This window comes from Malaclemys terrapin, chromosome 12, assembly GCF_027887155.1.
Source record: "Malaclemys terrapin pileata isolate rMalTer1 chromosome 12, rMalTer1.hap1, whole genome shotgun sequence".
NCBI classification, from domain to species: domain Eukaryota; kingdom Metazoa; phylum Chordata; order Testudines; family Emydidae; genus Malaclemys; species Malaclemys terrapin.
In genome coordinates, this window is record NC_071516.1 from 45,035,268 (window position 1) to 45,061,240 (window position 25,973).

Sequence of the window (25,973 nt, forward strand, 5' to 3'; positions counted from 1 at the left end):
ACCTTTGGGACCCCTCTGGAGATTGGGAAGGGGGATATTTGGGTAAATTCCTCCTCCCAGGGACAAAATGCCATTGAAACAGTTAACAACAGTGCCTGCTTCTGCCTCAGATCTCCAGGCCATGGCAAAATGGCTGAAAATTTTAAAACAGAATTTTTTTTTTCTAGATGGAGTGTTAACGCCCTTTTACTGAGAGAAAGGGAGGATTTACACTCACAAAAAATGCACCATTTAATTAGCATTTGTGCAGCCCCAAATACCAAACACACTGTGGCAGAGACCAAGCAGGTTCTGCCAGGGTGAAAGCACTGTGCTAATTTGTTTCCAAGCTTCTATCTTTCAGGCTCTGGACCAGAACATCAGGAGAGCTGGTACCAGCTGAAGAGTTATGAAATACCATGGTTATAGTGTCATAACAAAGTCTGTGTTCAGTGTTCTGTGTTGCATGTTCTGTGTCTGTCTCTAGTGGTGTCCTGTGTTAGCATTGGGTCCAGAGAGAGAGGGGATACTACACTAGACAGGGCAAATGTCTTTTCCTCTCTCTACTTCCCCCATGTCCATCCAATTTATCAATCACCCCTTGTGTCCAAAAAACTTTGGTCCCCAATGCATCAGGTTTATTTTTTGTTAGGTTCTCTAATAGTCATTTTGTTGTTAATTTTTGTTCTTAAAACATTTGTATTGTTAGTTACATTTGCTTGTATTGTTAATTCCACACTTTCCTCTATGCACTCTGGTTCTATTTCCCCAAGCCCTACAGGGTAGTTCTTGGGCCCCCATAACCTGTAAGACCTTGGCCCATAATTGTATGGCCCCATCTTTCAGGTCCCCAGAAACCTCTGAGAACAACTGTTAAAAATAGAAAATTCTACAACATTTTAGCAACTGAATGTTAGTTTAAGTCCAAATCAGCTTAACCTTGCATAACAACTGTGGTACTCCTACAAAATCTTATTTGTTGTGTGTGCTTAAGAAGGTCCTGACCTCAGTGACTTTTATTGTTTGATGGCTATTGCAGCATCAAACTTGGGCCTCATTTTGTTTGTCAATGTACCCAATTATTGGAATGGTAATGGTTTTGTTGTAGTTCCAATTATTATAATTATAATTGTTTGCATTTGTGTTTATGTTATATCTGGTGTTTAGTCAATTGTAATGGTTTTAGTTATATTCACCTGGTTATAATTGTTTGGTTTGTTTGCAACAAATACAAAAGATTTATATGGTGACCACTCAAGAATTGTTCTTGAGAGGTCAAAAGGGGGACAATGTAGAACAATCTCTGATAATTTTCATATGACTTTACATTGTGCCTCTTCATATAACCTTGTGGTGGGTCTACCCACGTGTGACCTCTGTTTTCATGGGACTTTGTATCAAAGCCTCATTTAGAAACTTTGCATTGCCCTTGGTATAATATTATAGCCCCTAAGGATAGAATAAGATAGAAGAAAAATTTCTTTTTGCTAGCAGTAGAACAAGAGCTCTCCCCCCCACTCAATCAATTGCCCTGTTGAATGAATGAGGTGTGGATGAGCAAGGCATGGAAGGCAGCACCTCCAGACAGCCTTAACTGTTGGAGAGGGGCTGGGAGCCAGACCCAAGGACAATAAAACGTGTCAAGTGGGCTCATTAAAGACAAGCAGACATACCGACGGCCTCGGGGGTTAGAAGCAAGCACCTTTTTTTTTGAAACACCCTTTTTGCAGCATTGGGACAACACTCAAAAGAAAGCAGCACAAAGGACCAATGGACACAGACACAGAGTTTAAATCTGGTATAGATTTGCATAAGAGGAAAGCTGCTATAAAAGTAAGGTGTCTTGCAGAGGACCCCGGGTCTCGTCTTGTCAACATGGGAGCATCCATCCGGATCGGCAGAAGCCCGGCTCCACCCCCTCCCCCATCTAACTCACCTGGCCAGTGAAGTTAAGGGGAGCAGCTAATTGGTAACAACAAGATGGAGTGTGTTTGTGTGTGTGTGTGAATGTAAGTGTAATATATTATATGCATATAATACAGTGTTAAGAAATACATGTATTACTAATAAATGTGGCGTTTTGTCTTATTCCCCCTGAAAAGATCCTGTGCAGTACTTTAAGTACAACATATTATGATAATGCTATCGGGAGGAGGGGTGAGACAGGGGTGACAAGAAAACAGTCCCTTATTTTTGAAATACAATCTTGTCACCCCAAATGCTAGCAGACCAGGCAGCTTGCGAATTTAGCAGACCTCGATGTTGCTCATAAAGAAAGACCACAGGCACGGTTTGGTGACAAAGGCATTTGGCCAGGTGTATTGCCCTCAAGGCACAGTCCTAGCGCCCTAACTCAGTGCTGACAGGTATACTGATACATGAGTGCCCAGCGGCAAGGAAGGGCTCAATCAGTGGCAGTCTCTGCTGTCCCCTAGGCCACACAAAGGGGTAAGTTGAGGTACCCCAACATTTATAGACTGAGACAAACAACTTACGTACCACCTTATGTGCTGCATGACACCTGCTTGTTACTTCCCCTTGTTCCTGATATCTTAGACAAAACATCCCTATTCATTGTTCCATCAAACCATCTTATCTTGTACTAGATTGAGCCTTCTAAAATGTATTTATATAAATATCTAGTAAATCGGCGGTTCTCAAACTTTAGAGACCCGTGAACCCCTATTTTTATTTAAAACTTTCTGGGAACCCCCAAGCCCCCCTGCTCAGCCCTTGCCCCACTTCTTCCCCCGGGGCCATGCCCCTGGCCCACCCCTTCTCTGAGGCCCTACCCCCCACTCAGTTCATCCCCCCTCACTCCATCGCTCACTCTCCCCCATGCTCACTCACTTTCACCAGGCTGAGGCTGGGGGTTTGGGTGTAGGAGAGGGTGAGGGGTGCGGGGTCTGGGAGGGAGTTTGGGTACAGGAAGGGGTGAGGGCTGTGGGCTGAGGCAGGGTGTTGGGGTGCAGGAGAGGGTGCAGGCTCTGGGCTGGGGCAGGGGATTGGGGTGCGGGAGGGAGTGAGAGGGACAGCGCTTACCTCAGGTGGCTCCCGAAAGCAACTGGCAGAAGCTCCTAGGTGGGGAGGCCAGGGGGTCTCTGCGAGCTACCCCTGTCCACAGGCACCGCCCGCGCAGCTCCCATTGGCCACAGTTTCCAGCCAATGGGAGCTGCAGAGTCAGCGCTTGGGGCGGGGGCAGCGCGTGGAGATCCCCTGTCCCCCGCATCCCAGGGGCTGAAGGGACGTGCCTGTCGCTTCCAGGAGTGGTGGGGAGCCAAGACAGGTAAGCCTGTTCCCCAGTGTGCTGGAGGCATGCCTAGGAGGGAGGGGGATGAGTTTCTCAGTGGGACCTGCAGACACCCTGGAGTCCCTTTGGGGACCACCATGGGTCTGCGGACCCCAGTTTGAAAAATGCTGTAGTATATTATTTTGTCAAAGCCAAGCTACTCTGGTTCACAGCCTTTGGCTCACACCTCAGGTCCTGCACCAGGCCCCATGCTCCAGGCTCTCTCTCCCTGCTACAGTTGGGTGTGGAGGGTGGTGATGGGGGGCACAGGTATAGGGAGAGGGGTTGTGGCTGTAGATGAGGTGTGGGTGGCAAATGAGGCCAGGTGGTTGGCAAGCCATGCATTGGTCGTTCGTGAAAAATCTGTATTTTACTAGCTGATGTCAAGGCAAGTGAATGTGGTGCTTTCAAATACAAGCAGCATGGAGGTTTGGAGCTGACAGCGTGGGCAACCTGACCACTGTGGGATAAGAAATACGTGCACTACCAGGGTTGCCAGGAGGTGGATTCTGGCCAATACCTGGATCCCGAGCTAGCATAAGCTTGTAGGAAAGGAAGGAGTGGGCCATGAGAAGGTGATTCCTGACAACAAACTGCGCTGGGTGGAGAGAGGTGGCCTGTGCTCGCATCACATTTCACGCACCCTGCACCATCTAGAGGTTATGATCTATATATAAAAGAAGAGAGGGAACCAAATGCCATCGCTAAGCTTTTTTCAACCTCAAACCTGGCCAGTGTGTTTACAGAGCTACTGGAGGGGAATCATATTACAATAGGGTGCATTTGGAATGCTAGATAATATAGATACAAATCTGGCCACCCCATACCTCCAGTTACCCAGTATTTTTAAACGGTCTTCTGTGACAAACGAGGCTGTCTTTTATTCCATATCAATTCCATCAGAGGCCCATTTTTTTGAGCAAAGAGCAAGGGACAGACCTTCAAAGGCAATAGGCTAATGAGATAAATCATTCTTGGACAGATATTCATGTTGACTGTTTCTATTCTCCCTAGTAAGGATAAAAGGAGGAGATACCACCTCTCTACATCTTTGGACATTTCTTTTAATATATAGGACAACTTTTAACACATCAGCAAGTTAGTTCCTTGCATACTTGCAATGGAAAATGCTGAAAATAAGAAGGATTTGGTCTTTTGGTTAAATCCATAGCTTCTGATTTATTCTAGTTAATGCACAAATGAGAGATCTTTCCAAAAATATCAACTGCATTCAATAATGATCAGATTGATGAGGATGGATTCTTCAACAGTACAAAAAAGTTATTGGATATAAACTGATTTTGTATTCTTTCCTGTTGATAGTCACACCTTCAGTGGCTGAGAGCTGAGGTATGTACACTGTCAGTGGTTCAAGAGTGAGATTAAAAAGGAGTGAGGGGGACAGCCCTGTCATGTCTCTCTTTCTAGCTGAACGGGGGGAGAAATAATTGTGTTGATAATGATGTGCAGGGAGAGTTTTATAATACTGTGACCTAATTCAGGAATGTTGATCCTAATCCAAATTTTTTAGGACAGCCATTCGATAAGGCCACTCAACCCTATCAAACGCTTTCTCTGAATCTAGAGATGAGGTTATGAAGGGTACATGTGACATCTGAGTTTGCTGGATCAAGTGAGCAATTTTTCTAGTATCATCAGCAGCCAATTTTCTTTTAATGAAACCGACCTGATCTGTGCATAATTGATGGTATGATGATATTCAATCATGTCGCTAACATTTTTGTAATTATGTTGCTATCTGTATTCAATAGGGATATGGGGCGGAGCTCGCCACAGTTGCAACCATCTTTGTTCATCTGTAAGACTAAAGTAATTAAAGCAGTCCTCATGCCACGAGACATGGTTCCTTTTTGGAAAGTTTCAATGAAGAGCTTCCTCCCAGTAAGGAGTAAGAGCAAAGTGGAATTGCATAAATAGAAATGTTAATAGCATGAAGCCTTAAGGTGTGTCTCTAAGTGATCAGAAAATCACTTTGATAGAGGTTTATGGAAAAACTATAAGCACAAAACAGTTACACTTCATGTGAAAATGAATATGGTGTAACCCTTCTGCCAGTTGGAGTTAGCAGTAACAAGAGCCAGGTTCAATACCTAGGGGTTCCTTTTCAACAATACAACACAAAACCGTCTTGAACCCCCACCAAGTAACCTGGGATTATTACACAGCACCCATTCGGTGCCTATAGAGGTAATACTTCCCCTCTTGCAAGAACAGAGTCTGAGTGTAGAAAAGAAACTTTTAATAAAAAGGGAGAAGATAACTCAGCATTAACTTGGGAAAATGCCACAAGCAGGAGTTGAAAGAATAAAACCATGAGCAAAACATCCACCCTAGAGTACGTTGGGCAGCGTCCTTTTGCCTCAAGTTCTTACGTCCAGCAACCGAATGTTGCTTTAACATGCCCCTCCCTTATTCCTCCAGTGCACTCCACTCACAGTTGTTCTCCATAGTCAGTGAAGACCCAGAGTTCAAAGGTGCCTCTGTAGAGTTCACTTCCTACCCCGGCGGGGGGGCACCTTGATTCCTCCTCTGTCCAGGGAATCACTCCAGTATTAGCCATTCTGCCCGATGCTCACTGCTCAACCCCACCGGTTGCCCTGCCGGTCACTTGCCGCTGCACTCCACTCCGCCGGCCACCCTGATGGCCACTCACCAGCTACCCTGCTGGTCCCTTGCCACCCTGATGGCTGCTCTGTCAGCTACCCACCTCTTTGTTCTGCTTTGCACCCTCTAGATGTATTGATGTCCCACCACGTAACACAGCTCTCAGTGATTTCAACTGCTAGTGGGGGAGTCTCATGGCTAGTGCAGACTGGGAAGTCTCTTGCATCAGAGTCACTGTCCCAAAGCCGGCCTAATGCTTAGGTCTGGTTATCAGTCATTTCAGCCCTATTGGTCTGCAACAAGACTCTTCATTGAGTCTCAATCAGCTCTGTTATTACACAGTGGGGAGAGGAAGGGTCAAATGATGTCTAGGACCCTTAGGGAGGGCCCACACCACCCCGTATAAGTACTTGTCCCCACCCACTTTCAGCTCCACTGGGCTGTGGCACCCATGCCCCTTGCCTAGCGGATGCAGTTTAGTTGAGGGGGAGTCCTTCAGTCAGGGTATGACAGCCTGGATTGTGGGACTGCTGAGGTATCCAAAGCCAACAACCTGAGCTGCCTCTCACACTGTGATGCTGAGGTCAAGCTACAAACCTCTGACAGGCCCTGCACTTACACAGACATACACAGGCAGGGACACACCCAACTGAGTTACATGAATGATCTCCCAGCCACTCATGAACCATTAATAGAGAGGCTTCAGCCAGTTTCCCCCAACTCCCCAGTCTTGCACCCCAGAACTGTACCATCTGACACTGGTCATAAGCCTGGCCAGGGTAAGCTCATTACCTAGTTCACCACTTCATCAACAGAAGTGGACATGCACCAGCCTTTGTAATCTGAGCTGGGATTCCCCAAGCACTTCAACCAAAACACACTGATTTAGCTAAAATATAATACAGATTCATTAACTATAAAAAGACAGACTTTAAATTATTATAAGTCACAAGCATCGAGATCACAGTTGGTTACCTAAGAAACAAAAATAAATGTGCAGTCTAATTCTAATTGAAAGAGACTAAGCAAGATTTGAACCAAGCACCCTAACAGATGGTACAAGCAGGTTACATTCCCTCAATACACAGGCTAGGACAACCTCCAGGCTGGCACCAAACTTCCCCAGTTCAAAGTCTTTCTCTTCCAGGCGTGCTTCCAGGTGCTAAGATGGGGGTGGAGGGAGAGAGGCCAAATGATGATGTCATTCTCCCTCTTTTATACTTTCTTCCAGCTTGCTGGAAAGATCTTTTCTGTGACTTGGTTAGTCCACCCCCGTGGCATACATGCCTTCTCTGAGAAGACTCTGGGAGAGTGAATTGGGTGTTGATGAGCCATTAAAGCCCATCTGGCTGGTGATGGCTACTCCTTTGTTGTAACTGAAAGGCTGGCTGTGGGTGTTCACAACCTCACAACATATTTCAGTGACAGATAGAGCAATGCTTCATAACTCCACATACAATGATAGCCCACACAATCAATCCAACAGGATATTAATGTTCAACAGATCAAGACTTTTGAAATGATACCTCACACGGCATACTCTGTATGACACATATCATAATTATATGACAGTGGTGAATATGGGAGTTTCAGGGTGCTACTTTGAGGTACAGAGTGTCACACAGGGTATGCCATGCACAGTTCTGCTGCCCTTGGTTCACACAACAAAGAAAACAACCTTTAGTACCCCCGCCCCCAATAACAAAGTGACTTGTGATCCAACACCAGCCGAAAGTCATCATTTGGGCAAAGCAGCTCCCTCGTGCTGAGCACGTAGGCAGCGTGGGTGTGTTAATGCAAACAAGGTTGGCTCCTGAAGTCTTCTTCCCCAGCTCGTCACTAGATGTCAGGGGAGAGCTCATTCAGACCCTACATCAGCTAACATGATTTTTAAGGGTTGCTTTATGGAAGGTACGTGCATTCCCATGAAACATGGAGTGTTTACCGCAATGGACAAAACAACTGTATACAAGGCATGCTATTTAATTGAAAACCCAAAGAAACTCCCACAAGGAGCCACAATGGCTTGTGTTTTCTTTTTCACAGGGCTGTGTGCTTTGGATGCAAAAACCAACCCGGCACCAAGACACATCAGTGAATATAAGAAATGGAGCTTCACCTTTAAACACTTTTAACCAAAAGTTCTGTTTAGCCGTGGTGTCAAGTAAATATCATTAGTAAGTAAAAACCTATATGGTAGTGATAGGTAAATGGAAAAAGAATAATTGTATTAAAACTAAGCAATTGTATAAAAGATTAAAATGCCCTTGATTAAAAACAAATCCAACAAGTAGCTTAGGGTTATATCTACTGAAAATATTGTTTCACAATATTTAGTTGATTGACATGCCAAGTGTAAAATTTCACCAGTCTGCAGTCAGTGGGGTTTGGTCAGAAATGGTTACAAATTACTCGAAGGCTTTATGGGGGATGAAGAAGGAAACTTTTAAAATGTGTGAGCCTGCCAACGTGGAGCAGCAGTGAAACTGAAGGCAGCTTGGTGGAATCGGCAGGGGAGCCAAGATGCCCGGGACTGGTGTGTCGCTCAGAAAGCAAACTCACAGAGAGATGCTGTGGGAACATGACTAAGCATTTGAACAGAAGCGAGCAGTAGAAGTACTTGATCCGTTAAATGAGCAATATTTGATCCCCCAGCACATCCCCTTCTCCAGGGATGCTCCATGTAGCTCCAGCCAAATCCGATGGCCCTGGCACAGCCGGCTCTGAGTCTGGTCACTCGGTGGCATCTGAGCAAGAAGATGCTGTGGACGAGGAGTTTCCTGCTGGTTTAGCTGTGGCTGGAGCAGAGTAGAGAGTCCCTGGCTGTGTCTGTGCCGGGTGATACAGCCCCTGCTGGGCCCCTGCAGGGGAAGCCAAAGCAGGAATTGACTCATCTTGAGACTCTGCCATCTGGGGCTTGGTCCTGACCCCCTGCAGTGAAGGTGTGTGAGGGAGGCAATGGGGATCACAGCTGGGGCAGCTTCCCACAGCCACTACCCCTATATCCGGCGAGGCCTCAGCATGAAGCCCCTGTGATCTCCTGCTAAGCAGGGCCAGGCTCATAGTGCAGGTTGGGGACTCAGCAGAGGGCACCATCCCCTCCTGGTTCATGCTGGCCCCAGGGCAGTGCAAGGGAGAGCCTTGCTGCAGGGAGAGTAACAGGAGCTCAGAAGGGAGTGCTGTGCTGCAGGGAGCGCTGTGCAGGGGGCATCACTCACCTAGCCTCCTCCTCAGGTACCAGCCCAGGGCCCCGACTCCCAGCATAGCGAGGATGCAGCCAGCAATGATCGCCAGCACACCAGCCTGGCCTGTGACCTGGGAATCTGGAAATGCACCGAGACGGACTGAGCCATGGGCCCTCCAAAGCCTGTGCGCCCCACCCACTCCCTGCCCAATAACCCTGGGCTAGCATCACCCCTCCCCCAGCCAGTCTGCCCCACCAGTCACCACCCCTCTTGTGTCTGCCCTGCAACTAAATATCCTTCTTTCTGCCTCCCCATCCCAGTCTGTGAGCCCCTCAGTGCCCCTTCTCTTCTTCCCCTTCCTCTGAGTCTCCCAAAAGACCTCTCTCCACCTCGCCTTAGTACCTCTCTGTCTACCTATCCCCTTGTGCCCCCCCAAAACTCCCTCTTTGCATTTCCCACCCACCTCTCCCCCCTACCCTTTGTGTCCACCTGCGCCATTCCTCTTCCCTCAGTAGGAGGTGCCCCATTTCTAGCTTCTCCCCCCTGCTCCCCATGCTCTCCCCCCCACACCCAAGTACTCACCCCAGGTCATCCTCAGCGAGTCACGCCCCAGGCTGCTGTGTCTCACCACACACACGTGCTCTGCAGGGCCAACCGCCTCTTGTCCCAGCTCAATGGACACCTGGATCTGGAAGGTTAGGTCTCCGTTGGGCAGGATGCCACTGGTCAGCTGCTCCCCCTGGGCCACCTGGCCCCCCCGCTCCCAGATCACCTCGATGTCGCGGGGATAGAACCCTGTAACGTGGCAGATGAGGCGGCGCGGCCGGTCCAGGGTCCCTGGGACGAGGGCCACACGCACTGTGGGCTGGGCTAGAGGGAGAGTGAGAAAGGGTTATTAATCACAGGGAATGGAATAGCAGGGGACTGCGGATTGAGAGTGAGGAGCACCAGCAAAGCTGTCACCTGTCTTCTGAGCGATGAAAGGCAGAGTGAGTTCGATCATGAACCTGCATTTCTGGGGCAGGAAGAGGTTCCACACAGCAAAAGTCTCCCCTTCACGGTTCCAGCGCTCTGCCACTCGCCAGGCTGCCGGGTTCTCCGAAAACCAGCGGTTCTGGTCGGACTGGTACCGCAGCACGTCCTCCCCATTGAGGGAATATCTGGTGATGGCTCGGACAGCACCAGTGGCATCGTCCAGCTCACAGGTCTTCAGGATCTGCATGTAGTAGGGCTCTGGGGGCAGAATGGCTGAGTGAGCAACTGAGCACAGAGCTGCCACCTGGGGCCAGAGTGGGTGAGAAGTTCTCATTCATAGAACCCAGGAGTCCTGACTCCCAGCATGCCCTGCTCTAACCCACTAGACTCTGCTGCCTCCTACACCCAGGGAGAGAACCCAGGAGTCCAGAATCCAAGCCTCCCTCCCCCACTCTAAACACTATATATCAGAGAAGTCCCTCTCCTCTGGTGTACCCTTCTCCCAGCTCCCTCCTACTTCCTTTGAGCTGCTCACACATCCCCTTCCAAAGCCGAGCAAGTGGGGAGGGATAGCTTGCCAGAATGGGGAGGGATAGCTCAGTGGTTTGAACATTGGCCTGCTAAACCCAGGGTTGTGAGTTCAATCCTTGAGGGGGCCACTTAGGGATCTGGGGCAAAATCAGTTCTTGGTCCTGCTAGTGAAGGCAGGGGGCTGGACTTGATGACCTTTCAAGGTCCCTTCCAGTTCTAGGAGATGGGATATCTCTATTAATAAAAAAACAAAAAAAACAAGTGCTGGGGCTCAGGGACTCACCTCTCTGTGGGGAGCTGGTGTTCACCTCCTGCACGAGGGCCTGGTACTTGGTCTCTACCCAGGAGTCCCAGACCATGCATGCAGCACTGCGTGCACTCCAGTACTGAGGGGTCTCCTGGTCACCCGGGCTGTACCCATTGCGAGGAGCCATCCTGCCGGTGTTGCTGTCATAGGCTGAGCCCACCAGGTCGTTCACCTTCATCACATGCAGCCGCTTGGGCAGACCGGGGGCTGCCTGCGGGGAGATGAGCTGGAGATGGGAGACACGGTGAACCCCTGCAAGGAGAGAGACTGCAATAGGAATGGGATCCGGGACAGCGACCCGAGGGGGCCCTGCAGCGCCCAGCCCTGGGGGAGAGAGACTGGGATGGGAATGGGACCCAGGCATCCGGGACAGCGACCCGAGAAGGCCCTGCAGCGCCCAGCCCTGGGGGAGAGAGACTGGGATGGGAATGGGACCCAGGCCTCCGGGAGAACAGGGGTCACTTACCAGCCAAGGCGACAGAGCAGAGAGACAGGAGCCAGAAGGATGCCAAAATAGGTTTTACCCAAGGAGCCATCGCCCTGGAGGGGTCAGAACGGCAGCTCTATGGGGTGAGACTGGGAGCCAGGAGCTGGAGAGGGTAGAGCCGCCCCTCCCTGTGCTGAGCTCTCTGCTGCTCTGATGCCTGAGGGGAAACCCAGAGCCACAAACGGAGCAAATTTCAAGAAAGAGAAACCAACTGTCCCTTCCCCTCTCTGCGTCACGGGGCAGCAAGTTACATGGACACGTGGTGCCCGGCCTCCGACCTCCACCAATGTTCAGGCCGGTCTCTCCCCCGGCCCCGCCTGCCGCCCCCGCGCTGCGGTCTCTGGCCGGCCGCTGCTGTTGCTGCCGGCTACAAGGAAGCGGCGCCGGGGGCAGGCTGAGGCGGCTGCTGCGCCTGCGGGGGGAGAAGGGGAGGAGGCGCATGGCACCCCCCCCGTCCCCCTGGCAAGCGACTTGGCTGGACCTCCCTGAGCAGCAGTCTGGAGGGGCTTGGGTGAGTGGTGGGGCGGCCGGGGCGGAGGATGTTACATTATATTCACTTATTGTCATGTTTTTATAAAACCATATAGACTGCACAACGTCACACCTACATCGGCTAACGTGAGTTTATGGCACATAAAGGGTAAGGGTTGCTTTATGGAAGGAAGGCGCATTCCCATGAAACATGGAGTGTTTATCGCAATGGATAAAACAACTGTCAATAAGACATGCTGTTTAATTAAAAACCCAAAGAGGCTCCAACAAGGAGCCACAATAGTGTGTGTTTTCTTTTTCACATGGCTGTGTGCTTTAGATGCAAAAACCAACCTGGCAGCAAGACAGATCAGTGAATATATAAATGGAGTGTCACCGTTAACACTCAGTCCAAAAGTTCTGTTTAGCCGTGGTGTCAAGTAAATGTTGTTAGCAAGTAAAAACCTATATGGTAGTGATTTGAAAATGGAAAAAGAATAATTGTATTAAAACTAAGCAATTGTATAAAAGATTGAAATGCCCTCGATTAAAAACAAATCCAACAAGTAGCGTAGAGTTACATCTATTGAAAAGATTGTTTCACAATGTTTAGTTTATTAACATGCCCCAGTAAATGGGGTTTGATCAAAAATGGTTCCAAGCTATTGAGAGACATTATGGACAAATAAGGAAACTTTTAAAATGTGTGAGCCTGCCACGGTGGAGCAGCAACGAAACCGAAGGCAGCTTGGAGGAATCGGCTTGGTGACAGATTTTTGGACTGGTGTGTCGCTCTGAAAGCAAGCTGACAGAGAGATGCTGTGGGAACATGACCAAGCATTTCAGCAGAAGCTAGCAGCAGAACTACTTGATCCATTACCTGAGCAAGGCTTTCAGCCAGAATTAGCATCTTAAGTATCCTATTTTGTAAAGCAACAGCCCAAAATACTATTAATAAAGAGCTTTTCACTTTTGTATGTAGTGCCCCTCCCACCCCCCCCATCCACCCAGTTACCTCCTTTAGCACCAGTCTCCTTACATGTTTTGATGGACAGGCCTTGGTTGTTCTGGATCCTGCTTCCCACTCAGCAGGTTGTAACTTTTTTATTTTCTTCCCCTTTGAATTTATGTGGCGGTGCCTCCACCCCCCTCACTACTTCCTGGCAGCATCAGCAGGACAGCTTGGGAGAAAAATTCTAAGCTCTGGATAACCCCCTCTTACTTGCCTGATAGTTAGACACTCCCCAGAAATAACACAAACACACACAATATATTCAACACAGTAATTATATTAAACAAGAGATAAATATAACATTACAGGGTAAAGCAGTAGTCTCAGGGTCACCAGAGCCCACACTGATAATACCCATGAATTTCCCATCACATGACCTGATATAGCAAATGTAAAATTAGTGTCCCGTTCCTATGCATATTTTGTAGGGGCCCTTAATGAGCTGTGACCACGATATCTTAAGTGCACCAGCTGATGGGGTTCAGTAAAGCCCAAAAGACTCACAAGTAAGATAAGGTGATAAGTCCCTGCACAGGTTTAATAAGCAGCAGGTAATACAATCCCCAACCCCCTGAGTTGAAGACACAATTCTGGGACTAGGGGGTCCCCGAACAATTTCCCTGAAGGTGAAAATTGTATTTATGGGTCAAGTATCATAAAGTGCCACAACTTCCCAAACGCAGAATGATTGAGATGCTGCCTGGTGGGGTGGGAGGAAAGAGAATGGAAATGGGGGAGGTTGTAGAGGGGGCTGGGAGCTCTGAGGGACAGGGGTGATTGGAGGGCAGTGAACAGCACAGGATGGAAGTTCAACAGAGGTACATCCCACCCTGTAAACTCAGTTATTTTGCCCTTATCCATGACCCATCCCCCCCCAGCATCTTCTCTTCACCAGGGATGCTCCATGTGGCCTCAGCGCAAACTCATGGCCCTGGCACAGCCAGCTCTGCATCTGGTCACTCGGCCTCTGGGAGAGAAAGTGCCGTGAAAGGTCGAGGTGCCACCTGCTGGCGTAGCCGTGGTGGAGCGGAGTCGACAGTCCATGGCTGTGTCTGCACTGGGCGATACAGTCCCGTACGGCCCCCTGCAGGGGAAGCCCAAGCAGGAATTGATTTATCTGGAGACCTGGCTCACTCCTGTCCCCTGCAGTGAGGGTGTGTGTGCAGGTGGAGCAGGGGAGGGAGGATCTGATATACAAACCCCACACTGGGATGGAGGGGTTAAAAGACTAAACCGGGCCCAGCTAGGCCCACCCCTCAAACGCAGCAGAGCAGGCTGCAACTGGAGACAGGGCTGAAAAGGGAGCAGCCCAGCTCAGAAGTGGGAGCTTGGGAGGAGCAGACCTACCCTTCAGGCTCCTGCAACAGGAGTCAGAGAAGCCTGGCTGAGACGCCGGGGACTGTGTGCTGAGCGCGGTTGGGGCTGAGGTTTGGTTTCCCTTTTATATTGTCTTTCTCCGTATCTGGGGCTGGAAGCGAAGAGAGCAGTGGTGCGAAGTGATGCAGGGAGAGTAATGCAGAGGGTCCACAACCCCCCCGCCCAAGTTATCAATGCCGCTGACCGTCCTAAGGGCCTGGGTTGGAGCCTGGAGGACTGAGTGGGTCGGGGCTCGACTAGCACAATTCTCCCCCAGGTGAGTGGATTGTAACCATTGGGCCACTCAGCCCACCAAGGACCCTTCTACAGGGGCCAATGGGGATCACATCTGTGGGTGGCTTCCCACTGCCATGACCCCTATATCCCACCAGGCCTGAGCATGGAGCCCCTGGGATCTCATGCTAAGTAGGGCCAGGCTGGTTTGGTACTTGGCTGGGAGACCAAGAGCTGCAGGGTCGGGGCTCACCAGGGGGCACTCTCCCCTGCCAGTTAATGCTGTCCCCAGGGATCCAGTGCAGTGCTAGGGGGCTCTGTGCTGCAGGGAGACAGGTGGGGACTCAGGAGGGGGTGCTGTACTGCAGGGGGCATCACTCACCTTGTCTCCTCCTCAGGTACCAGCCCAGGGCCCCAACTCCCTGCACAGTGAGGATGCAGCCAGCAACGATCGCCAGGATAGCAGCCTGGCCCATGGCTTGGGAATCTAGAAGTGCCCTGAGAGAGACTGAACCATGGGCCCCCCCAAAGCCCCTGCGCCCCTCATCTCTCCTGGGGCCTCCCACCCCCTACCTGCTCTCTGCCCAATAAACCTGGGCTAACATCCTGCCTTCCCCAGCCGATCAGCCCCTCCCAGCCAGCCCCTGTGTCTTCCCTGCAGCTAGACACCCCCTTCTCTGCCCCTCTCCCTGTCTGACCCCCCCAAACCCCTCTCTGCTTCCCTTCCACCCCAGAACCCTCCTCTCTGCTTTCCCCCTCTCCGAGTCCCCCAGAATGCCCCTGTGACTGCCCCTCCCCTCTGAGCCAGCCAAAACCCATTTCCACCTCCACCTACCCCCAGTACCTCTCTTTATCTACCAATCCCCTGGTGCCCCTCAAAACTGCCCCTCTACATTTCCCACCTCCCTCATCCCCCCACCCTTGTTTCCATCTCCCCCATATCCCTCCCCTCAGTGTGCGGCACCCCATTCCCAGTATCTCCTCACTGCTCCCCCTACTCTGAGCTCCCAGTACTCACCCCAGGTCACCCTCAGAGGGGCATCCCCCAGGTTGATGTGTCTCACCACATACACATGCTCTGCGGGACCGACCTCCTCCTGCCCCAGCTCCATGGACAGCTGGATATTCAAGGTGGGGTCCCCATTCAGCCTGATGCTGCTGGTCAATTGCTCCCTCTGGGCCACTTGGCCTCCTCGCTCCCAGGTCAGAAAGGGTTAATAGTCACCGGGAATAGGACAGCAGGGGGCTGTGGGTTGGGATTGAGAAGCACCAGTAGATCTGGGAGGTAGCCCAAGCCTGGGACTGCAGTGGGCTGCGGGTTGGGATTACGGGCCGGGCATCGGCACAGCTCTTGGGTTGGGAGAGAGGCCCAGACTGGGAAAACAGGGGCTGCAGACCCAGAGTGAGGGGCACCAGCAGAGCTGTCACATGTCATCTGAGCAGTGAAAGGCACCGTGATCTTTCTGGATCCATACCATGATGCATTCCTGGGGTGTGGAAAGTTTCATGACAGTGAAAGTTTCCCGTTCATGGTTCCAGTGCTCTGCCACTCGCCAGGCTGCCGGGTGCACTGAGAACCAGCGGTTCTGGTCGGTCTGGTGCTGTAGCATGTCCTCCCCATTGAGGGGATATCTGGTGACAGCTTGGATGTCACAGATGCCATCATCCAATTCGCAGTCTTCAGGATCTGCATGTAGTAGGGCTCTGGGGGCAGAATGGCTGCGTGAGCAACTGAGCACAGAGCAGCAGGCAGAGTGGGGCTAAGCTGTCCCATGCATAGATCCCAGGAGTCCTGACTCCCAGTGCCCCACCCCCTCCAGAACCCACCAGCCCCCACTCCTCTCCCTGAGCTGGGGAAAGAACTGAGGATCTCTGCCTCCCAGCCCCCCTGCTCCATCCCACCAAATCCCACTTCCCTCCTACAGCCAGGGATAGAACCCAGGAGTCCTGAATCCAACCCCCCACTTTAACTGCTATGTATCCCCTCTGGTGTACCCTCCCACTGCTCCCTCCTACCCAGTCACCTGCTCATTGCCTTCCTGAGCCAAGCTGAGTGCTGGGGTCTGTGGTTTCACCTGTTTTTGGGGAGCTGGTGTTCATCTCTCACACCAGACCCTGGTACTCGGTCTCCACACAGTAGTCCCAGACCAGGCACTCAGAGCTACCTGCTCTCCAGAACTGATGGGTCCCCTGGTCATCCAGGGTTTAGCCAGTCCAGGGATCCAGCCTGCCGGTGTTGCTGTCATAGGCTGAGAGCACCAGGTCATTCACCCTCATCACATGAAGCTGTCTGGGAAGACCGGGGGCCGCTTGTGGGGAGATGAGCTGGAGATAGGAGACACAGTGAACCCCTGCAGGAAGGAGAGAGCCTGTGATGGCAGTGAGATCCAGACATCTGGGACAGCAACCTGAGGGGCCCTGCAGCACCCAGCCCTGGGGAAAGACACTGGGATGGGGAATGGGACCTAGGTGTCCAGGAGAACTGGGGTCACTTACCGGCCACGGTGACAGGGGAGAGAGAGAGGAGCCAGAAGGAGACCAAGGCAGGTTGGGCCCAAAGAGCCATTTCCCTGGAGGGGACAGGATGGCAGCTCTACAGGGTTGGGTCTGGGGCCAGGACCCAGAGAGCTGAAGAGGACATAGCCGCCGCTCCCTCTGCTGAGATCTCTGCTGCTCTGACAGGTGACACCTGAGAGGAAACCCAGCCAGACACACAAGCTTAGCAAAGTTCAATAAAGACAAATCAACCGTCCCTTTCCAGTCCTGCTCACTGCTTCACAGGAAGCGTCGCTCCCCACCAGCACAATAAAGTCTGAATAACTCCTGTAGCTTGTTCCACTTGTCTCTGTTACAACATGTGATTATTTTATGGGGGAGTTTTCTGTGAGCACAGAAAACTGGTCCTCAGCCATTCCCCACAACTGCTGTTCTATTTGGTAGGGACTATCCAGAGACACAGGACTTTGGGGGTGGTTGAGGAGAGTGGGGCTGGAGGGCACAGATATAGGGAGAAGGGTTGTGGGGGTCACAAATGAGGACGGGGGTTGGGAAGCCTTGGATCGGTTATGTGTGAAAATCTGTATTTTACTGGCCGGGCGGAAGAAGCTACGTCCTGATCTCGAGGCACATTAATGCAGTGCTTCCAAAGCCATGCAATGTGGAGGTTTGGCGCTGAGAACGCAGGCACCTTGACTGCTGTGGGATAAGAAATGTGTGCGCTGATCAGGGTAGCCAACATGTGCATTGTGGCCAATTCCTGGGTCCCGAGGTAGCAGAAGCTTGCAGGAGAGGGAGGATTGGCCCATGAGAGGGAGATTCCTGACGACAGGCTGATCTGCATGGACCAAGCTGGCCTGCTTTGGCGTCACGTTTTGCTTGCCCTGCAGCATCTTAAGCTGTGAGTTAAGACGTTGTGATATATCAGACACTGTGGTGTCATCCAGGAGCGCTGGAAGCTTCCTAAACTGGGGAGTCCACTAGTGCCTGAACCATGGTCCTGCCCCCCCTTCCCCCTGAGACCCTGCTCCTGCACCACCTCTTTTAAAATGGATGGGGCTATGCCCCCTGCCCCTGCCCCTCTCCCCCGCATTCTGGCCACGCTGGTGTGATCTCGGCCTAATTCCTGGTACTCATCTCACAGAATGTGAGAGCAGATGCGGACGGCATCAGAGATCGGTGTCCAGGAGCTGGGATAGTTTTCCCTGATTTGGCTGAGCCTCTCAATCACTGCAGCAATCACAACACAAAAGCTGTTAATCAGCGTTGGAAGAACGTTAATCGGGAAATCGAAGGGTGCGTGGCTGACCACTTGTGGCACCGAACAAAAAAAAGCTCTAACACACCCCTGTTGCTTGGAGATAGGGTATGTCTAGTGGGCAGGGATCTTTGTCCCAAACATAAAACTCTCTGTGTTTTGGAACAAACCCGGTCTCTGATTTCTCTTGCCACCCCTGCCACAAACTCCACCCATTGTGACACATGACCAGGAACACCAGGCCACGGTCACACAGTTGTTCTTCACTCCAGGCAATGCATGTGAGTCAGGTTATAGGATTGGGGAAGATTTCAGGGAGAAGCATTCCCTGCATGCGCTGATATAGGGTTACCATTCGTCTGGATTCCCCCGGACATGTCCGGCTTTTTCGGGTTAAAAATAGCGTCCGGGGGGAATTTGTCAATGTCCGGACTTCCCCTCCTCCCCCGCCCCCATGCAGAGCGTGCGCGCGGCTTACAGAGCAGCCGGGGCTCCCACAGCCAGAGCCCTTCCTGCACTTCCCCCCCCCCCTCCTAAAACTTGACACCCCTCGCCTCCTCTCCCTCCCTCCCCCGCCCTCCCTGCACTCACAGATCGCCGGCTGTTCGTCTGGAGCTCCGACCCTGCTGCCCTCCCCCGCTGCCAAGCGCGCTGCTCTGCAGCACGGTAAGGGGGCCGGGGGCCAGAGAAGCAGCAGGGAGGTTCGGGGGTGGGGGGGGTAGTCAAGAGACAGGGAGCAGGGGGAGGGTTGGATGGGTCAGGGAGTTCGGGGGGGGGCTGTCTGGGGGTTGGGGGTGTAAGGTTTTGGGCAGTCAGGGTACAGGTGGGGGGGTCTCAGGAGGGGGCAGTTAGGGGACAAGGAACAGGGAGGCTTAGGTAGGGGGTGGGGTTCTGGAGGGCAGTTAGGAGCAGGGATCCCAGGAGGGGGCAGTCAGGGGACAAGGAGCGGGGGGGTCGGGAGTTCGGGGCAGGCTTTCTGGGGGAGGGTGGATAAGGTTTTGGGCAGTCAGGGTACAGGTAGGAGGTAGGGTCCTGGGGGACAGTTGGGGGGGTCTTAGGAAGGGGCAGTTAGGGGATAAGGAACAGGGAGGCTTAGGTAGGGGATGGGGTTCTGGAGGGCAGTTAGGAGCAGGGGTCCCAGGAGGGGGCAGTCAGGGGACAGGGAGCAGAGGGGTTTAGATGGGTCAGGAGTTCTGGGGGGGGCTGTCAGGGGGTGGGGGTGTGGATAAGGGTTGGGGCAGTCAGGGGACAGGTAGGGGGTAGGGTCCTAGGGGGCCAGTTAGGATGTGGGGAAGGTCTCAGGAGGAGGCAGTCAGGGGACAAGAGGCAGGGAGGCTTAGGGAGGGGGTGGAGTCCTGGGGGGCAGTCAGGGGACAAGGAGTGGGGGGGAGGGTTGGGGTTCTGAGGGGGCAGGAAGTGGGAGGAAGTGGAAGGGGCAGGGGCGGGGCTAGGACAGGACGGGGGTGGGGCTAGGACAGAGGCGGGGCTAGGGCGGGGCTCCTCCCGTCCTCTTTTTTGATTGTTGAAATATGGTAACCCTAGCTGATAGATGGGGAGATGGGTACAGTAGTAGCAAGGGGACCAGGTTACAGTGAAAGGATCAGGAGCATGGCTGGGGAGGTATGCTGAAACAGGGCTTGTGGGGCCCAGCTGATGGTCTGGCCGGCTCAGTATGCAAATTGCAGGACATGATATGTACAACAGTTTAGTTGATCGCTAACTCCTACCAACAAGATCTCTTCTCCTGTTCAAAAGAACTAGGATGTTCAATGGCAAAACAAAACAAAAATGTTAATGCCGAATGAAGGTTGCTTGGTGGTATTGTTGTCGACTTGCAGAATGGTGAGATGAGCAAAACTCAAACCTCTGGAAACCAGGAAAGGCCCCAGGTTTGGTTGCTCCACTGTCCCTCTATCCTCCTTGTGCAATGCCTCACTACACACAACCCACACTCTCGCTGTCCTTGGAACTAGCAGATCCAGGAGGTTTGAGATCCTGGCTGACATTCACACATTTAGCTAATTCCCAGAACGAATACCACATGTGGGCAATTGAAGAATGATGTCACAGCCTTTTACATAGAAAATTAGTAAGATCAGATTCTGTAGTCTTCTTCATACGCTGCAGGATGGATAGTCTCTCATGATATGTAAAAGAAGAGAGGGAACCCAAATGGCATAGCAAAACGTTTTTCAACCTCGAACAAGGTGGGTTTGTACACAGAGCTAATGGAGGGGAATCACTATAGGGTGCAATTGGAATGCTAGATAATATACCGTTTCCCCGAAAATAAGACATCCTCCGAAAATAAGGCCTACTTACAGTTTTGCCTCTCTTTGTAATATAAGGCATCCCCCCGATAATAAGACCTCCCCGATAATAAGGCATCCACCGATAATAAGGCATTTTTCATTTCTGAAAAATAAGACATCCCCTGAAAATAAGACCTAGCGCATCTTTGGGAGCAAAAATTAATATAAGACACTGTCTTATTTTCGGGGAAACAGGGTAGATACAAATCTGGCAATCCCATACCTCCAATTGCCTAGCATTTTTTAAAAGAAGAAGAACAGGAGTACTTGTGGCACCTTAGAGACTAACTAATTTATTAGAGCATAAGCTTTCATATATGCATCCGAAGAAGTGGGCTGTAGTCCACGAAAGCTTATGCTCTAATAAATTAGTTAGTCTCTAAGGTGCCACAAGTACTCCTGTTCTTCTTTTTGCGGATACAGACTAACACGGCTGTTACTCTGAAACTTGTCTATTTTTTAAAAGGTTTTTTGTGAGAACCAAGGCTGGTTTTTATCCCACATAAATTGCATGAGAAGCCTCTTTCTTTGAGAAAAGAGTAAGGTAGAGAACTTGAAAGGAAATAGGCTAATGAGATAAGTCATTCTTAGACAGATATTCATGCTGACTGTTTCTATTCTCCCCAGTAAGGATAGATGGAGGAGATCCCACCTCTCTACATCCTTGAAAATTTCTTTCAATATATAGGATAACTTTTAAAACCTGAACAATTTATTTCCTTGCTTACTTGCAAAGGAAAATGTTGGAACTCAGAAGGATCTGGTCTTTTGGATAAATCCATAACTTTAGATTTATTCCAGTTAAGGCAAAAATCAGAGATCTTTCCAAAAATATCAACTACATTCAGTACAAAAATGTCATTAACATATAAACTGATTGTGTATTTTTCCTGATTCTAATCATACCTTCTCTAGCTGAGTTTTGATGTATGTGCATTGCCAGTGGTTCAAGAGTGAGATTAAAAAGGAGGTGTGAGAAGGGACATCCCTGTTGTGTCCCTCTGTCAAGTTGAACTGTGGGAGAAATAACTCCATTAGTTGATAGTGAAGTGCAGGCAGAGTTGTAGAATACACTGATCCGATTCAGTAATATTGGCCCAAATCCAAATTTTTTTAGGACAGCCATTAGATCAGGCTACTCAACCCTATCTAATGCTTTCTTTCCATCTAGAGAGAAGGATATGGAGGGTCCATCTGACATCTGAGTTTACTGGATCAAGTGAGTGATTTTTCTCATGTTATCAGCAGCCAATCTTCCTTTAATGTAACCAACCTGATCTGTGTGTATAACTGATGGGATGATGACGTTCAGTTGTGTCGCTAAAATTTTTACAATTATTATGCAATCTGTGCTCAATAGAGATATGAGGGCAGAAGTTGCCCCAGTTGCAACCATCTTTGTCCATCTTTAATATTCAAGTAATTAAAGCAGTTCTCGTGTCCCGAGACATCGCTATTTTTTGGAATGTTTCAGTGAAGACCTTTGAACAAATAGAAGAAACGTTTAAGAAATTAGGAAATGTTTTGTAGAAGTCTTCCATTCTAGGAATCTCTCGTCTTTCTTGAACAAATCTCCTTCTGTTTTATAATTAAGCTCAAGCTGTCTGTGATATACAGGCAAGGCACTATGGTAAAAATGGTAAACTGGGGTGCACCATTCTTTTGAGTGCCAAAGGACTGGGATTTCTCTGGGGATCCCATTATCAGGGACTGATGGTGGTAGGCAGCTGATAAAGCAGCTAGTATAAGCAAGAGCCCTTCTCTCTGGAGGCAAGGGGTAACAGGGTAACTGTGACACATCTTCCTGAGTACCCTGAGGATCATCTGGCCTTATGACGCACAGATATTTCCCCCCTTCGTCTCCACAGAAACTCCAACTCCCGGGCCTTTCCTGGCTCCCTTCTGCTTTCCTTCCATTTTTACCCATCTGTAGATCCCAGATTAAGGAGAAAACCAAGAAAGTTCAATACCAACAACGTGGTGAACAGTGAAAATTTTATTCTTTATTCAGGCCCGACAAATTCTCTGCATTTTGGCAGCAGATTCAACCCCCCCAAAAATCCCAAAGCAGAACTGAGGCCGCAGGTCATAATGAGAGAAGACTCAGAGAAGATGTAATGAAGTCATCTGCCTTGGTAACAAGATTTGGAGAGAAGCTGAGGAATGGGAAACACCTGAGCCGGTTTTTCAAGCTGGGAGGAGGGTGCTGGGAAGCGCTAAACACAGATTTGAAGGGACTGAATTGATCCCATTGATTTTCAGGAGGCCAACGCAAGACTCAACCCAAGAAGCTCTCGCTCCTGAAGACACCCATGATGTTCATGAAAAACCCAGTCTGCACCTTCAGGCACCTAAATACCTTGAAAAAGCTGGTCCCATGTCAACTACATTTAGAGGAACTATACAAGATTTTGTCTGGGTTTTTTGATACTGATTGTTGCCCCCAGAAGTGATAGGGTTTGTCTGGCAGAAGAAGGAAAATGAATATGTGAGAGACTTGGAAATATTAAAAGAAATTATTTTAAAAGAGGAGGGGACCTGTCAAGGTTCCTTCCCCACTCTGAACTTTAGGGTACAGATGTGGGGGACCTGCATGAGAAGCTCTAAGCTCAATTAATCGCTTAGATCTGGTCTGGCTGTCACCACTCCCAAGCACTAATTCCCTTCCCTGGGTAGCCTTGAGAGACTTCACCAATTCCCTGGTGAACACAAATCCAAACCCCTTTGAATCTTAAAACAAGGAGAAATTAACCATCCCCCCTCCTTTCTCCCACCAACTCCTGGTGGATCCAGATCCAACCCCCTTGGATCTAAAAACAAGGAAAAATCAATCAGGTATTAAGAAAAAGGCTTTTAATTAAAGAAAAGAAAGGTAAAAGAAAACCCTCTGGGAGAGATTAGCATACCAGCTACTCTCACAGACAACAGATTCCAAACACAGAGGATGTTCCCCTGGGCAAAAACTTACACAAAAAATACCCAAATACCCAATTTGACTATTCCTCTAATTGCTTAAGACAGGTTACAAAGAAATAAACATAAACCTATTTATTTCCTTCACTAATACTCACTACTTGATAAGGGGCTGAATTCTGGAGCTTTCCCACTCTGGTCCAAAGTGAAACTCAACAGACAAAGGGAACTTTTCTCCTTCCCTTTGAACCATCTTGTCCTCCCATTGGTTCCTCTGGTCAGATGTCAGCTAGGCTAGGTGAACTTCTTAACCCTTTACAGGTAAAAGAGGCATTAACCCTTAATTATCTGTTTATGACAGGACCCAATTAATAGGCTGGGTTAGTGCAAAAATACAGTGTTTGGAATGACTAACCCATTAATCAGAGTAGCAGCCGTGTTAGTCTGTATCCGCAAAAAGAAGAGCAGGAGTACTTGTGGCACCTTAGAGACTAACAGATTTATTAGAGCATAAGCTTTCTTGGACTACAGCCCACTTCTTCGGATGCATATAGAATGGAACATATATTGAGGAGATATATATACACACATACAGAGAGCATGAACAGGTGGGAGTTGTCTTACCAACTCTGAGAGGCCAATTAATTAAGAGAAAAAAAAACTTTTGAAGTGATAATCAAGCTAGCCCAGTACAGACAGTTTGATAAGAAGTGTGAGAATACTTACAAGGGGAGATAGATTCAATGTTTGTAATGGCTCAGCCATTCCCAGTCCTTATTCAAACCGGAGTTGATTGTGTCTAGTTTGCATATCAATTCCAGCTCAGCAGTCTCTCGTTGGAGTCTGTTTTTGAAGTTTTTCTGTTGTAATATTACAACCCATTAAGAGCCTCAGATAAGCAAAGAATGACAGAATGTTCATGAACCAGCGCCATCTACTGGATAGAGATGGAAGCAGCAGAGAAAGTAATAGCTGAAATCTGAGTGCTGTTGGCAAGCAATCCTCTTATTTTCTATTGGACCTTGGACTCCATCCTCCAACGAACCCCAAACAGGTTCTATAAACTGGCATCAGCATGGGGGACCTCGGAGTTTTGCTGAGCCTACCAGTGAAGCTGGAGAACTTAGAAGTGCTGCCAGACACTTGAACAAACCATGTGTTCTGCTCTCACCTATCCCAGGCTTACCAGGCTGAGAAAAAGTGGTGAGACTTCCTTTCAGAGACTGTGTTTCTTTAATCCCAGTAACAGGAAGTTCCCCTGTTGCACCTGCACTTTCTAGCAAGACCTCAAGGAAAAACATCTTGGATTTTCATAGACTCATAGAACCAGAGCGTTAGAAGGGACCACAGGGGTCATCTAGTCTAACCCCCTGCAAGATGCAGGATTTGTTGTATCTAAACCGTTTTAACTAAGCAATGTCATATGCGTGTTTCTCCTTCATCCATCCAACTCAATGGCCTAAGAGAACCTCTAACAATAACTTTAAGCAACTGCTTTTGATAGTTTAAACTCTTTCAAACCCCCATGCTAGAAAGAGCAGGGACCGGGTTACCTCAGACAAAGTGTATCAGAGAATTACTTGAAGTGTGACAAATGTAGTTGAGATATTGAAGAACTGATTATTATAAATAAATGTAGTAAGAAATCTGACTGTGATTCGTATGGTACAGGTGCTGGGCCTCAACGCTGGTCTACCTACATCCATTGAGTGCCAGACTGCATGTGTAACATTCCTAGGACATTTTCTGTATCTAATCTTTGATCTATAAAGCTGATGATTATATGCCTTGTTGACTGCAGCAGTACTGTTCAGGGTAAAAGCAGACCTGAGTAGAGCTTAGCATTAAAATGAGAAAGCTAACGCTCCCTGGAATCAATAAAAAGAAATGGGGGGACTCAGTGCTACCAGTATAATGACATGAGCTCCACCCATTCAGTCTCCGTCTCCATCCACCCCGATGTGCTGAACTTCTTGTCCAGGGGGATGACTCTCATAACGGGTGCCTCAACCAGTGGCTGGGAGTGCATCAAGACCCTGCACAATGACTCTGACTCTCCCATCACCTGGTCAGACAAGGTCACCTGCAAGGTGGGCTATGCCAAGCACCATATATCCAGCATCAAGCACAATTGAAGGATCTCCGCTGAGATGTCCCTCAGGGCTCAAGCTCAACACACAGTTCCAGTTCTCCCTCAAGCCCAAGTACGGTGGGAGAAGCGTCCGCATGGAGCAGGAGGACTGGAACGAAGCCTGAGAAGAAGAGGATTCAATCCAGGTGACCCTGGAGCCCAAAAGGAACCTGTACATCTGGAAGTACCGCCTCAGCATAGGCCACAAGCCCATCTTCTTCTGCAGAAATGTCCAGTTCACCAAAGAAAACAACCCGCCCAAACACATCCCACTGCCTCCAGTCCCCTAAACGTCCAGGAGGATGGAGAATGCCAACACCATGATGGTATTGTTGACATGTGTGTGTGAGATTCTCTGCTTCAGTTTGGCTCCTTTAGATCTTTCCCTGGCCTGCCCAAAATTTCTCCCTGC

General features: G+C 49.7%; 2 protein-coding genes and 1 pseudogene across 4 annotated transcripts in view; 1 reads left to right on the top strand and 2 right to left on the bottom strand.

Annotated features, from left to right (window-relative positions):
* The window catches only part of LOC128846364 (uncharacterized), a 77,166-nt gene that overhangs the window by 2,032 nt on the left and 49,161 nt on the right, over nt 1-25,973 (top strand). Inside the window, exon 1 of one of the 3 annotated variants that reach the window (XM_054045413.1) lies at nt 11,868-11,889. The exons of the other annotated variants lie outside the window; for them this stretch is intronic. The gene's annotated coding sequence lies outside the window, so the exon portion shown is untranslated. Of the gene's footprint in view, nt 1-11,867; nt 11,890-25,973 lie in introns of those variants that run through there. 3 annotated transcript variants of the gene reach the window in all.
* Nucleotides 5,512-11,642, bottom strand: LOC128846361 (H-2 class II histocompatibility antigen, E-S beta chain-like). The gene is made up of 6 exons (XM_054045402.1): nt 11,358-11,642; nt 10,868-11,143; nt 10,042-10,311; nt 9,661-9,948; nt 9,112-9,216; nt 5,512-8,754 (listed from the first exon to the last, which is right to left on the bottom strand). Exons 1-6 carry the CDS (start codon nt 11,425-11,427, stop codon nt 8,627-8,629), a joined length of 1,137 nt encoding a protein of 378 aa, XP_053901377.1. The 5' UTR covers nt 11,428-11,642; the 3' UTR covers nt 5,512-8,626.
* Nucleotides 13,774-17,017, bottom strand: LOC128846129 (major histocompatibility complex class I-related gene protein-like; annotated as a pseudogene).